At 44.0% G+C, this 14,525-nt stretch overlaps 1 protein-coding gene across 2 annotated transcripts in view; it reads left to right on the top strand.

The window, feature by feature from the left end:
* The window catches only part of COMMD1 (copper metabolism domain containing 1), a 62,267-nt gene extending 48,850 nt beyond the window's left edge, over positions 1-13,417 (top strand). For both annotated transcript variants that reach the window (XM_038131623.1, XM_038131624.1), the window contains exon 3: positions 13,278-13,417. In XM_038131623.1, the coding sequence (XP_037987551.1) occupies positions 13,278-13,385 (108 nt within the window). In that variant the 3' untranslated portion in view covers positions 13,386-13,417. The remainder of the gene's footprint in view (positions 1-13,277) is intronic.
* The last annotated feature ends 1,108 nt before the right edge of the window (positions 13,418-14,525 follow it).

Genomic DNA, 14,525 nt, shown 5'->3' with positions numbered 1-14,525 from the left:
CCTTTGGGTTTTGTAAACCTCCCTGAGTTCGTGTGTGTTGTAAAGTCTTGAGAAGGAAGGGAAAACCAGGGTGCAAGGGTTGGCTGGTCAGTGAAAATCCCTGTTAGGCATTCAGCAGGGGGTCAGATAAAAGCAGGCTTAAAGAATGGGAGGAAATAAAGCTGAGAATTGAATTATTTATTGCTTACGTGCTAACTCCTGTCTCCTAACCTTAAAGAAAGATGTAACAGGCATGGAAAGATGTAATAATAGGCATTAGCAGGGTTAGGAGAGACATGAAAATCTTGCAGGCAGGCAGGGAAGGCAAACAGACATTCCCTGTTCTCACTGGCATTTTTGCCTTTATATGCAGACCCCTTTTTTCCTACTAGCCCTCAAAATAATCCAATCTTTCCATACAGTTTCCAATACCTCCCACCCCTTTCACAGCTAAGGGCTTAGCTTCCCCGGAGGCAGGGGGTTTGAAAAGCAAGATATTTAAACCAAAACCAGCTATTTTTATCACAATGCTGCACAGTTGTCCTGGCTTTGTTATCACCTTTTGGTCAAGAGGGCAGCAAAAAGAACAGCCATTGGTACAAACCCCTAGTCTTGGCAGGATTAAAAATCCTGTGCAGTGTTTTGATGCTTGAAAAGAGAAGAAGCCACACGCATTTTAGAGACACAGGTCCACTCACAGATTTTACTGTATCTCCACTTTCGGACAGCTGTCTAAAACCAGGCAACAGCATTTGGCATTGCACATCATCCTCCTCTTCCCTCTTCTTTAGGAGGGGTGGCTCTGAGTTGTGTAATGCTGTTCTCCATCTCATCTCCCTGCCTGAAATCACAGCAGCATTCTGTTTTCTTTTATCTGAGAGCTGCTACGTGACTCCTTCTCCCACTCAAAAGCTGCAGTGAGAAGGCAGGGGCTGGTGGTGAAGACAGGAGTGATGTCCCTGTGCCCTCGTGGTCACGGTGTGCCAGGCCAGCATGAGGCCCACGAGGCAAAGTCCTTGGTGCTTAGGTTGGTGTCCCAGGAGGAAATCTTTAGCCTGAGCCCAGGAATGGGTAGGAGGTGAAATACATTCTATTTCTCACAGTCCTACAGCAAGAGCAGTGACCTTACATCTGCCAAGGGGAGACAGTCACAAATGGGACATTTTCCTGATGCAGGAGAAGCAGGCTGTGACATTGCAGATTTACCACGAGGAGATACGTGCCCACCCTGCTGAAGGCTGGTGTCCAAACTCTGGGTGCAGGCCCAGAAAGACAGGTGGAGAATAAAAAAATGCACAGAGAATAAAACTGCTGTTGTGAAGAATAAAAAACCAAGGAGACTTCTCTGCTTCAAAGGCACAGAAAGCTAGATGAGCCATTCACATCATCTCCATTTTCCTCAGGAGAAGTGGTTAAGGTCTTTTATTGCCTTCTTCTCCCCTTGTTCACAATGAGAAAAAGAAAGAGACAACTAATTAAATATCTGATGTGGAAGAGCTGAAGCCTTTCTTTGTGCAGAGGTATGTCTGATTCTCATGTGTTTATTTTCCTATTCAGTTTTCATATGCTGAGTGGATTGCTTATTAATTGTTAAATGACTGCTGTGCAGTCCAGTTATGGAAATAATTTCTACTTCAGTACCACTTGCCCTTGAATTGAGAATAGGAGGTCAACCAAAATTAGATAACTTCTGTTCAAAACCTTTTCTCTTTCTGGAAAAAAATATGGTTCAAAGCATGTTGATGCCTGTCAAGTGGACTGTGAAGTTCCAACCTTAAAATAATCCTTGTGGCCAGGCTGGTTTGGGGATCATATTGAGAACTGGTGTCCTGATCTGTCCTAATGAGACCTTTAAACAGATTAATCCAGGTGTGGTGTTGAGTGTAGTGCAGAGCTGGTATTCTATTGCCCACATTCATTTCTAGAATGAATTGTGAAATCGCAGATTAAATAAAACAAAGTTGTAGTTTTAACTGAGGCAAGGAGAGCTGTGTGGGCAGAGCAGGCAGTCCCTTGGCTGCAGTGAGATTCTGCTCAGGCAGAAGTGTCCTCCCACGCTCGTCCCTTCAGGGTTGCACCTCCAGCTGCAGCTTTCACTGTGAGCCTTTGCTTTTCACCTTATACAAAAAAAAAGAGGCTGAAAAAAAAGAAAAAGAAAAAGGAGTTATGTATTGTGCAGCAAATAATACCAAGGACATGTTCTGTGGTTTAAAAAAAAAAGGCAAAGAAAAATGCAAATCTGGATCTTTTCCTCTATTTTCAGAAGAGAGCTGTATTCCTCTGGTGTCTCCCTGCTGGCACATAATGCTGATATTTCTGTGCATTTGATCTGAAGGTCACTGATGTCAGTGCAGAGATTCTCTGTATCTTCAGCGGACTTTGCACCACACTGAGCAGGAGATGCTGTTTTGCTGATAAATCCGGGTGTGATGCCTGTCCCCCAGGCTTTGGAACAGCAAGAGCAGCAGTGTTGGAGGGGCTGTAAACCAGGCTGGACTCTGAACATGTGGCTGCCCCCTTTGCTGTGGGAGATTTCTCATGGTGAACTGAAAGACAGCAGTTTGCATTCTAAAAGTAATGAGGAAAAAATACCTAAAATTATTTAGACTGGAGTGGTTGGTTTGTTTGTTTTGTTTTTTTTTACTTTTTTGTCCCCTTTGTAAGTTCACACACTCAAATTGCAGAAAAGAAACAAATATAGTTATTTTGGTCCCACTGAGGAGACGTGCTTGCAGTGGTCACATAACTCTGAGTAGATTCTTTTGTCCTGATAAGTTCTGTTTTCAGATCATTGGAAAGGTTATGGATAAATGCCATAAAAGCAGCAAAAATAAAAAGCCTGTTTGGTCTGACTGCTTTGTCTTGTTAAATATTTTAAGAAGGAAAGCCCAGCTGAATGCATGCTGGACTGCAGGCATATTTTGGTACCTTGTTTATATATTTTTAGATGAGCAGTTCTGCCCAAATGCCAGTGACTTTTCACATCCATTTTAAGGTGTATTTGCTTGTAATTCCAGATGTGTGGGATCAGTGTGCCAGGGACAGAGGGTTAATGTTTCTGGGAGGAGATGGGGATGCTGCTGGTGGTGTGTGTGCCTGTCTGTTGTGCCAGCCCTGTCTCTCCCTTCTCTGATGGTAAAATGCCCGGGAGCAAATGGATGCCTGGCATTGCTGCTTGCTGTGAACACAGCCAGGAGAGAAGGGCTCAAACAGCTGCCCTTCAAAAATTATTTCTGAAAAATGCCATTTTGTGGGCACAAAACAAATTTGCCATAGCTGGGTCATGCTGATCCCAGAGCTTAGGTGAAGAACATAGGGACTTCTTGAAATGGGGTTTTCTGGGGGCATTGCCTGTTGCCATTAAGACACATAAATCAGCAGAGGGTTTGCATGGCCTTTACTCACTACTTGCAAGACTTGCAGCAATGAAAATAAACACCTTTGTACTTTTAGTTCGGCTCTGGGTGTTGAAGCATTTCAGCAAGAGGACCCACCTACCCCTCATTGCTCTTGTGTGAGGCAATCCAGGTGCCTTTCAGGCCACAGGGCAAATGTGCAGGGTTCAGAAGGGAGCAGAAAGGAGGGTTTTAGACACATCTTACTCCAAAATGCTGTTTCAGAGTAATTCTAATCTTTGGTCTCTTCTCTGAGAAAACCAGTTATGGCCTTGACTGAAGACTCATTGGAGAGGAAAAGGCAAGATCCTCTAGCCTTTGCCATCAACAGGAGCCACCATTGTCTGCTCTCATGGAAAATACATTCTTTTAGGGTTACAGTATCAGTGATGAATCAGGGACTCGGTGTGATGGTCAAATAATCCAAATTTATTGTGAAGAACAAATGCTTATATGGTATTTTAGGAAGGCTAGTAATGTTTTACAACAATGATTGGGTTAATCATCACATTAACAAACTTACATCTCTTGCTTGCAGAAGTCTTGATGTCATTTTCTTTTTATGGTAAGTCAGTCTGATTGAATCTTCTTGCAATCTTGATTTAATCCTCAAAGTTCTGTTTGCTATTGCCAAGGCATCCTGCTTTCAAATCTCTTACGCTAACCAGGTCCAAAGTCCATCATCTGTCTTGTGTCCCAATATCCCAATATTACAGAACAATAGAATGATTTGGGTTGGAAGAGGATAGTCATTTCTACTCGACTTTTATATTTGAGCAGGACATTAATGGATTCCTGAGTCATTTATGTAACACATAAAAATGAAAGAGCTGTGGAGGAGCAAGAGTGATCTGTTTTTGGGGCTGCTAACCAAATTATTCAGCCTGCAAGCCAGCAGTACTCTCAGCCAGAATATGCCAGAATCCCAAGTCACACAGCCTCCTAAAGGTCAGGAATTCTCTGCTCAGGTTTTTGGTGCATTCTTTAACTGTGGGATTATTTCTAAATGCAGATTACTTTAAGTGGGTTGATTGGTTTGGTATAAAAGTAATTCTTACCCCCCTGAGTTCACTCCTGTTTTAGTGGTATTGTTTATTGCAGTAACAGAGAGGAATGTGGTTGACACTGATCTGATTAAATAAAAAATTACATTAAAAGCACAGAAATGTCCTTGTGTCGTTAGGAGTTAACCAAGTTCCTGGTCTTGGTGATACCCTGTTACAAAAAGATGCCCCAGTGGCAGGGAGGGTTTGATGCTGTGATAGGGTACTTCCTGAAACGTTCAAGAAAATGGTGAATTATAACATAAAGTCATTGAAACTTTGTTCTGAGAAAGTGTGTGTGGGAGGGGGGGGTTATGATAATGAGTGATGTTTGATTTTAATTTTTTGCCATGCTGAATGATTTCCGTGTTAGGTAATAGGTAGATGTAAATGTAATGAAAATTAATTCCAGATCTAAAGAATGTTCTCACTAGAAAAGTTGGATTTAGTGTAAAAGCAGAAGATGCATCAGTAAGGACTATTTTTCTTAGACTAATTTCACACCACAATAAGTGCTACAAGATTGAAAAAACAAAGAAACAAAGGCTAGCCTAGTTACTAGTTATTGGGACATTAAACATGTCTAGGGAAAGCTGTAGACTGATATTTCAGCTCCATGAGCAGCTTTACAAACACCAGCCAAACAAAACACGGTGCAAGAAAACTAGGACAGCTGTCAAACAAGGTAGAAAAATGTAGATCTTAAGTGAGGAAGAGCATTTACCATCCAAGGTCCCCTGCAGAGGACTCTGAGAGGAGAGCACCTCACCTTGCAGTGGTTCCACTGAGAGACTCTGTTAGTGGAGAGCTGACACAGCAGGCAGGCTTGAATAAGTGATGATGGAGCTTTCTCATCACTGGTACCCTTGTGAGAGAGCCTGATGCCCTGCCAGAAATTGGAGGTTTTAAATCGTTTTTATGTAGTTTTCCCTGCAGTATATATAACTGTATAAACTACATATGTATATATTCTTATATAGTTACATATAGTTTTTATTTTAAATTTAGTTTTTTAATACATGTTTTGTTTCAAATCTCACAAAGGTAATTTAATATACTTTTTATGCTGGCTTTATGTGCTTCCGTGTACAGTTTGATGAAGCTTGCAGATATCACTGTTTTGGTTTTTTTTGTTTTTTTTTTTTTTATTTTTCCTTTTAAAACCTCTTCATGCATTTCTTAGTTAATGATTTTAGCTCTGCTTACACCTTTGTTTAAATAGCAGCTGGCTCAAGACCCAACCAGAGTTGCATACCGGGTCTCCAAGACAGTGTCATTAGCCTAAGCAGGTTAATTGATTTATTTGGTATGCTATCACACCTATTTACCTCAAGCCAGTCAAGCAGCAGAGGAAAAACGCTCCTGTTAAAGATTAAACATTCCACACTCACTGTTTTAGGGTTTGAAAGGGCCAGGAGAGGTTTGAAAGAGCTGGAGCTCAGCTGTGCTTTCAAAGATGCTGGAATTCAAATGGGAAGTTCGGTGTGCTTTCTTGGACAAAACGGTGTCTCTAGGGGTAGAGAGGGGGTCAGAAGAGTCTGTGCTTTTGCATTATTTTTTAGAAACAGTTCAGATACAGAGAGGTTTCACTTTTCATTCCTGCAGCAGGAGTTAGATCACAACACTTTCTGTTCCCTTGTCTCAATTCCATTCCTGTCTCAGAAGGCAGAAGTTCTGGCAGTGCCTTTGGCTGGGATTACCCAGCCCTGTATTTAGTGGCCTTCAGCTATAACCTGCTTACATGCTCAGTATTTCCCATGCCAGGCTGGATCCTTCCCCAAACTGCTTTGCACAAATCCAAGATCAAGACTGTGAGGGGGAAAAAAAGTACTTTGGAGGCTTCTCCTTAAATACCTTTTTTTTTTTTTTTTACATAGGTAGTGCTGTAATGGGGGTGGGTCGGTGTTGAGGAAAAAAACAAACCTTGGAAATAGTGAGCTCAAGGTGACTGCAAGGCTCTTGATGCCCTCCTGAAAAAGAATTGCCTTAAAAATTTAGGATACTCTGAACGCTACAAGGTAGAGCTTGTGTTCAACAGCTCAATTCCAAGAGGATTTAGGCTAAACTGAGCGTGTTCCAGAGTGCAGATGCAGCATTACATAGAGTCAAACATCCACCACTCTTCAGTGAGGGAGAGCCATGAAGGGTTTTCTGTCCTGTGAAGCTCTTGTGACTGCAGCAGATTTTGTGGGGTAGCCTGAGGTAGCTAAAGATGTTGTGAAAGGGTGTTGGAGGAACCAGGTGAGCAGGCTTAGCTAACTGCAGTCAGTCAGGTGAGGCCACACAAAAAGTCACAGGCATGACCTTGCAAAGAATCATCCATAAATGAGAATGAGATCTGCATTTTCTCAGCATAAACAGGTTATTTTTTCTGCATTGTGTTGGTTCCAGCAGAACTGTGGCTTTTATAACCTTTCCTTTCTGACCACAGCGAGCTGCCCTCAGCACTGGAATGTTTGCCTCCCCTGATCAGCCAAGGGTCTGAGGGACATCCACAGTGGAAGGAGCGGTGTCCCCACAGCATCTGGGAGCTGTGATTAGCACTGAAGGAACAGAAATCAGGGATCACATATCCCAAAGCTGGGCTGGACATCCAGCACTTGTTCATTGCCAGCCTCTGCATTTGCACACTGTGGTGGAAGGGTTTTGGGGGGAACAGTGGATAAGAAACCCCTGGAGTGATGAGTCTGTGCAGGGGCAGCACACAGGGCTGGGCACTCGGGGTGGGATCTGGGGAATGCATAAGGTCATAAACCAGAAACAGGCATCAATCAGTGTGATTTTTTTTTTTAACAAAAAGAGAAATTGTAAAGTTTACAGAAAGCAATGAAAGTCAGTATCACCAGAGCCATATAGGAAGAGGCTTTCATAAAAGTATTGTCCTTCTTTCTTGTAATTAGTAAGAATCATGTTATTCCTGTTAGCTTTTTAATGTATAAAAGGTATAAAAGCTACAGAGTATGATACCTTCTAATTAGTTATACTGCTTAAATTATGGTTTGGCTTTGTTTTTCTTCAACACTTCCTGAAAAGAAAGCTGCGCCTCAAAAGGCATGGGGAGCAGCAGGTTAAAGCTGCATCCATAAACGCTGAATTTTCATGCAGGATGTAAAATATGAGGTAGACTATTTTCAGGAGGCTGATAATGTAAAAGGAATGACATTACATTTGCTATGCAGTATCAGGGATCTACTTTTATCCTTTGGAATTGTTCCATTTTCTGCAATCCTTAATCTGCTTAATCTGTGATAGTACAGGCTTGATGTTACATTAAAATATTAAAAATCTGCAATCGAGTTAAATTTTTTTAAGGGGATGTAATAATAATTTGCTTAAGAGGTTCCTGGTTCATGTAATACCAAAATAAAGGAGAATTAAAAGGCTCTCACGGTTACAAATGTTTGTGCTTTATTTTATACACTATTATGGAAATGAATTGCACTTTACATTAGAGTTTTTGAAGGGCATGATTGTAGATATCTAGCAAAAATAGCTCTAAATTGAATTAAAAAGAATGTACTTAGTATTGTCAGAAATGTGGGACTGTGAAATCAATGGATTGCAATCTGTTGCATTTTTTGTGGAATTATCTAGATTTTGCTGTCATTATCATATGCCCCAGTATATCTTCCAGAATATTAGTGAATATAAAAATAACTCCAGAAGTTTGCAGTGGGATCATGATAGAAGAATCGATGCAGCATCTCACACTTTCGTCATTCTGCATTGGTTTGGGGCAACTTTTTGTGGTTTTATTTTCTTTTTACCACTTATCAGATGTTCCTAAGATGAGAATCTAAATGGCAAAAATAAATTGCTCTCATAAACTTCTGACATGAAATATTTGCACCCAGTGGAACTACCCAGTTTAATGTCCTATAAATGTGATTTTTTTAAGAAGGAAATACAAGCTAAAATCCAAGGGTTTTCTTCTTTTTGGATGATTCGTGCAAGGTGGATATTGTGTATTGTGACATTCCTGCAGCAGATGTTTGAGTGGAAGAGGAGATGGGAGAGAGCTCTGCAGATGTGACAGGACAGGTCCCTCTGACCCAGGCAGCCCTGGGGAGTCACCTGGGAATGGTGAGCACCAAGTGTCAGGGAGAGGCGACCCAGAGAAAGGTTTGGAAGCAAGTTTATTTTGCAGGGGTGAATTTATCAGGGTTTTTTTCTGCCATTGGGCAGCACAGTACTGAATTCCCACGGTAATGAGTAAGGACAATCTGCAGTGAAGGAAGGCTTCTGTGATACAGCTTGGCAGCATCATTGCAAAAATGACTTCTGGATGTGCCTTTTCCAAGGAAAATGTGTCCTTGCACTGTTAAAAAGTGTCTCATTTCCATTTTGAATTTCTGGTTATGTTGAGATTTTGGGGGGCAGGGGGTGTGGTGTTTAATTTCTTTTCTCTTGCCTGTTTTTATATTGGGGAGGGCATTTGGATTTTTTTTCTGTCCCCTCCCCCTCCATTTTTTTTTCTTTTTTTCTGTTTTTAAATTAAGATTTGCATTTGTGTACCATGGGAGCCTGTGAGCAGGTACTGGCTCAGGCAAAACCTGCTCTGGTGCTGAGCCATGAGGATGGAGGCTCACAGTTGTCCATTACTGACCAGTGAACCTCATGGACCTGCTGGGATGAGTCCAAAGGAGAGTGATTGTTGCCAGGGCTGGAGCACCAGGGCTGGAGCACCTCAGCCAGGCTGAGACAGTTTGGGTTGTTCAGCATGGAGAAGACTCTGGAGAGACCTTAGAGCCCCTTCCAGTACATAAAGGGGGCTCCAAGAGAGCTGGAGAGGGACTTCGGACACAGTCATGGAGTGACAGGACAAGGGAAGTGGTTTTAAACTAAAAGAGTCGGTTTCGAGTAAATGTTGGGAAGAAATTCTTGACTGAGGGTGGTGAGGCACAGTTTCCCCAGAGAAGTTGTGGATGCCCCATCCATGGAAGTGTTCAAAGCCGGGTTGGATGGGGCTTCGAGCAGCCTGGTCTAGTGGAAGGTGTCCCTGCCCAGGGATGAGCTTTAAGGTCCCTTCCAACCCAGGCCATCCTGTGATTCTGTGGTTGATTTTCCTGCTGAAATACAATTACACTTGTGACTTGGGATAATATTTACAGGATAGTCCCTGCAGGTGTTTTATTAGAATAGTATTTACATGGAATTAGCAAATTTGGAGGAAGTGGGAGAGTTGACATTACCAGATAAACCAGACTTTTTGGCAACAGCAGGTTATACCTAAGCCCCTGCAGGTGTTTTCTTTTATTCCAGAGAAGCAATCTCTTAACACTTTTTTGCAAAATAGGACCAAAAAAATCAGCAGTAAATTTATTCTGAAACGAGTATTTTGTCTTTTGTGTTTAATTAATGCGTTGGAACCAAAATGACATTTGTTTGTGCCCGTGGGTGTTGCTGGGGAAGCTGATGTGCTGTGAATTCCCGGGCACGTTTACTGTGTGTTGGCTCGGTGATGTCTCGGGGAGCAGCTCCTTGTTTGATTTATCCCCCACCGGTTTGGTGTTTCAGCCTAATTTGCTGCTAACGGGAGCGGTCAGATACTCGTCTGTGCTAACACATCTCTGCTTTAACCGGAGCCCTGCGCTTTGGTACGAGCCAAGCCCAAAATGTCCCAAAAGGCAGCACTTCTGAACTCTACTACTTTTTCATTGGAATTCTGACTTTTTTGTTTGCTCTGTTCATCGAAAAAAAAAATTTAAAAAAATTTTAAAAAAGGGGGAGGCTGAAAATAAATGTGGGTTCTTAATCACAGTGAAAGGTACCAGGTTGTTTTGAGGGCAAGTTTTGGTGACATTACAGATTGGATTTTTGCATATGCAAGGAGAAGGCTAAATCTTCAAAACATCCTACTCTAAGGCAAACCCTAAAATAACAGAAGAGAATAAAATCTCTTCCTGCAGTGCGATTGCATTGACTGGCAGGCTCTCCAGAGCACATGGCTGCACTGCCTGCTCCGAAAGAATCGACGAAAGGATCGGACCTAAACCCCTGCAGTCCTCCCACTGCCCCGGGAAGCAGCTGCCTGCCTGGGTGCCCAAGTCCAGAAGCACTCGGCTGGCTGGCTGTGTTTGCACACAGGCACCTGAAGCTGATGCCTTCGCACTGTGTGAAGAGCTTTCCTGGTAATTCAAGCTGGGATAATTCCTTTACAAAGAGCCGCTAATGATCTTACAAGCACCGCGTCGAGTTGAGACGGCTTCTAAGAGTGGGTCTGGCGCCTTGGCTGATGGCTTTGAAATGCTGAATGTTGTTGGAAGATCCTCCAAATCAAGGGAAAATGAATATAAATACAATGATATGCGAATTCTGAGGGGTTCCTTTCTGTTGTTCCAATGTAGTGGCTAAAACTTAGAAATATAACGTGTATCAAAGTTGCTAGAAAGCATTTAAAGTAGCTGGTCAAACTGATACAATAGGGAGCAATCGTATTTTTTTTTAAGTTTTCAATTTGTGAGGGTCGGTTTTCTAAAAATACATGGGGTTTTTAAGTATAGTTACTGAGACAGAAAAAGTAGTGCTTCTTTTAGTCTCTCATATAAATATTTTTGCAGCACTCTGTTGTTGCAGCTCCTAGAAAATCCGATTCAAGGCTGGGGGCAGTTTGTGTTTCTTGGATGTTTTGTTTTGCAGCTCCTTTTTATAGCTCGGGCTCGGGAGTGAAAGGGGAGGAGGGGTGGGAAAGTGTGGAGGGACAAAACCAAGGCGACTGCAGGAAATGGGGGTCCTTTCCCACACCTTCCTCTGGGCATCGAGCTCGGCTTCCCAGGCTGAAGCTGAAGCCCAGGTTCCAGCCCGGGCAGCAGCAGTGCTGCGCTTCAGGACTTCGAGTCTGTGACTGGGTTTGGTTTTGCTTTTCTCCAAGGGGGCTGAATTATTTTTTAGCAGTAGGAAGGATCAGAAGGGATGCCTTGTTTCCTGCTGAGGATGAGCAGGGATACTGTTAAGAGTAATTTAGTAATTCGTGCGGATTAAAACTGTATGTGTACGGAATATGTCTGAATTATAAAAATATTGAGAAACACCATGGTCGGGACAGAGAGCAACCACACGGGATGACAGAATTGCAGCTGGCAGGAAGGGAGTTAACATACGAACAGGACCTGGCCCGGCACCGGAGACGACCATCGTCGCTGGCATGACCAGGAGCCACCCAGCGATGATGGCCCATGAAAATGTCCAGTACAGATAATCGGAGCCATCGGGAACATTCATCGGAATGCCCGATTCCGGTAACCGAGTGACAACACACATCGCTTCCCGGACGAGGTTTTGTGCCGCACAGGACACTGAAGGAAACCAACATCAATATGGAGGACACTGAAAGAAGACAAGGAACTTAGCCTCGGGCTAGAAAAAGAGTAAAGGAACGGACTCTGCCGTGCAGCATGCGTGAACCCTGGGGGCTTGATGCGATTGAGGTCGGGCCAGTGTTCACCCACTGCGATCCCGGGCTCGGCGCTGTCCCTCGATTGATTTGCTATCGGGACTGTAGAGCGGTCGCGAAATAAATTCTATTTTTTCATTTTCCTACTAAATTGGCTTGCTAGATTTCTACCTATAACAGATACCATTTGTCCTGCTCCTGGAGGATGCCTTAGGGAAGGAAGAAGGATTTCTGTATTTCATGGCTCCATCTTATTTTTTGTTCCGTTGTTCATGGGGGAGATAAACTGACAAAGCATTAAATAAAATTGAAGCTCAGTTCCGAGAGCCTGATTCACAGCCCTCTTGGGTCAGGTGTTAGGTTGGTGCACATGAGAGTGGCTAACCAGACACCGTCCAGCCCACATGGGAGAGTTTTAGCTGCTTTATAGCTAAAGAATGTTTTGTGAGTGCACTTACACTTGTACAGTGGCAGTGTCTTTGTGCAATCAAAGAGTTCTGTGTAATCAAAGTGTTTTGTTTTGATCAACTTACATTCCTTTTGACTGACAAAACCTGAAGAGGGGAACAAAAAAAAAAAAAAGTCCTCCTTATGCCTCTCATGCCTTAGGCTCAGGCAAAAACATCTCCTCCTGTCCACTCACATTCCCCCTGGGATTAAGCCATGAAATCAGCTTTAGCAGATCTCAAAGGTTGCATGGGCAGCCCTGGCCTGATTAAATCTGTGGATGGGCTCACATGACTTGGGGTGCAGAGTCGTGGCTGGAAGGCCTGAGGTGTCAACAGGAGCTTGGCCTTGGAGGTCATCCCATGGAGGACCAGGTCCCTGCGTATTATGGCACTGCTACTCCTTCCCCAAAGGTCAGGATAGAAACCAGCCCCTGGCTGGAACACACGTGGAGCAATGAGAGGTCAGGTTACACAGAGCTCTTGTCAGATCTTGTCTGTGAAAGGAGTTGAAATGTGTTATAGATAACTGGGATTATTTTGGGGTGATGAGAAAAGCTGCTCCTCCTGCAGGAGCTGTTGCATGAAAGCCTGCTCTGGACTTTTCTAGTCAGATCTGGAAAAGCAAGGATGTTAAAACTGGGGGGATCCAGCAGGAGCTGAAGAGGCATTGGCTTTGCAGTCCCAGTTTGCAGCAGTTGCTCAGGGTAAGCTGACACTATCCGGGTCTGCTGGTGTCCATGGAGAATGGTTCACTCAGCAAGGGTCTAGGTCTGTCTTCTGCATCGTGCTCCTCAAAGCCTCGGGGGTTAACTCATGGATTGCTTGAGATCTGACTTTCCCAGTGCTTCCTAATCAAGGAATGCTCCGAGATGTACTCCAGGATTTTGTTCACACTTTCTTACGTAGTCTCCTGCAAACACATCAGCCTCAGGCAGATCCCACCTGGATTTTTATCACTGGTACAAATTAGTGATCAAACAATTGTTTTTCTCAAATATTGTTCTCTTTTCTTTTGTAGGAATCGGAGTTTCTCTGCCTGGAGTTTGATGAGGCCAAGGTGAGCCAGATGCTGAAGAAACTGTCAGAAATAGAGGAGAGTATGACTTTGTTGACTCAGACTACTTAACCAAATAAAGAGATTGCAACTTACAAAAAAAATGACCCTTGGTACGTTTTCATAAGTCCTATTTCAGCACATAAAATAGGGTGTGCTGGGTAAATCCAGATTATAACCCCAAGAATGGGCTAAATCACACTGTGAAGCTTTCTCATCCCCTCCTCCCAACCTGTTTTCCAAGGCAGCAGCAACACTGTTTCCACAAAGCTTTGTGTAATCAGGCCTTGGGGTGTAGCACAGCTTTTCTCTTTATCTCCTCAGTCACTTCTGGAGTCTTCCAGATGCTGTGGACGCTGGGCTAGATGAACAGCAAAGGTAAATTGGCCAGTTGTGGCAGAGGAGAAATGAGCAGAAGAAACAGGCAGAACAGGGGGAACTCATGTTTATGCTTCCAAACCGCGGACTTTGTAGGACAAATCCACCTCTGTGAGCTCTGTCTGCTTAGAGTTAATTCCCAGGAAAGCAGATGAAGTGCAGGGAGTTCAGCGAGCAGAGGCACAAACACACCTCTCTATACCTGTGGGCTCCGTGCTGCCAAGGATTCAGTGGTTCCCAAGGGCTGGCCAACCTGGCTGCAGAAGCCAGGGGACAATCAGGGGAACATCTCCTAGGCAATGGGAGGTGCTGGTTTTCCAAAAGGAGCAGTCCTGGGTGTGCAGAGCACCTGATCCAGTTATTTGCTGGATGGTGCCTTCAAAGCCACCTCTGACCTGCTTCCCCAAAGACCATCCAGCCTCAGCACCTCCTGGCTCTTGGGCCGTGGTGGTGCAGCCCTGGCATGGAGCTGCACGCTGTGTTTGAGGGGCCAGTGCTTTGTCAGAGCACAGCTGAACTTGGCTGCTCCTAGTCCTGCTTTCCATGGCTTGGTTTGACCTGAGAAAGCCTCAGATGGAACCCAAGGTTTGTAAGTGCGAACAGCTCAGCTCGGAATGTGGCTAAAGGAAAATGCCCTTGGCAGCCCCGAAGCCTGAAGGTTTATCAGTAAAACACTTGTGTGAGTGAAGAACTCTGCCAGAGGCAGGTCAGGGGCACAGGATCTGCACTGCCTGGATGGCTCCTGGCTGTTGCAGTGCCCACATCTGTGCTGGAACATCCAGCTGCAGAGCAGCTGCTGCCCCTGCGCTGACAGAGGCTCCCAGAAGGGTTTCC

Source organism: Motacilla alba, chromosome 3, assembly GCF_015832195.1.
Source record: "Motacilla alba alba isolate MOTALB_02 chromosome 3, Motacilla_alba_V1.0_pri, whole genome shotgun sequence".
Classification (NCBI taxonomy): Eukaryota; Metazoa; Chordata; class Aves; order Passeriformes; family Motacillidae; genus Motacilla; species Motacilla alba.
This window is presented reverse-complemented; position numbering and strand designations above follow the sequence as displayed.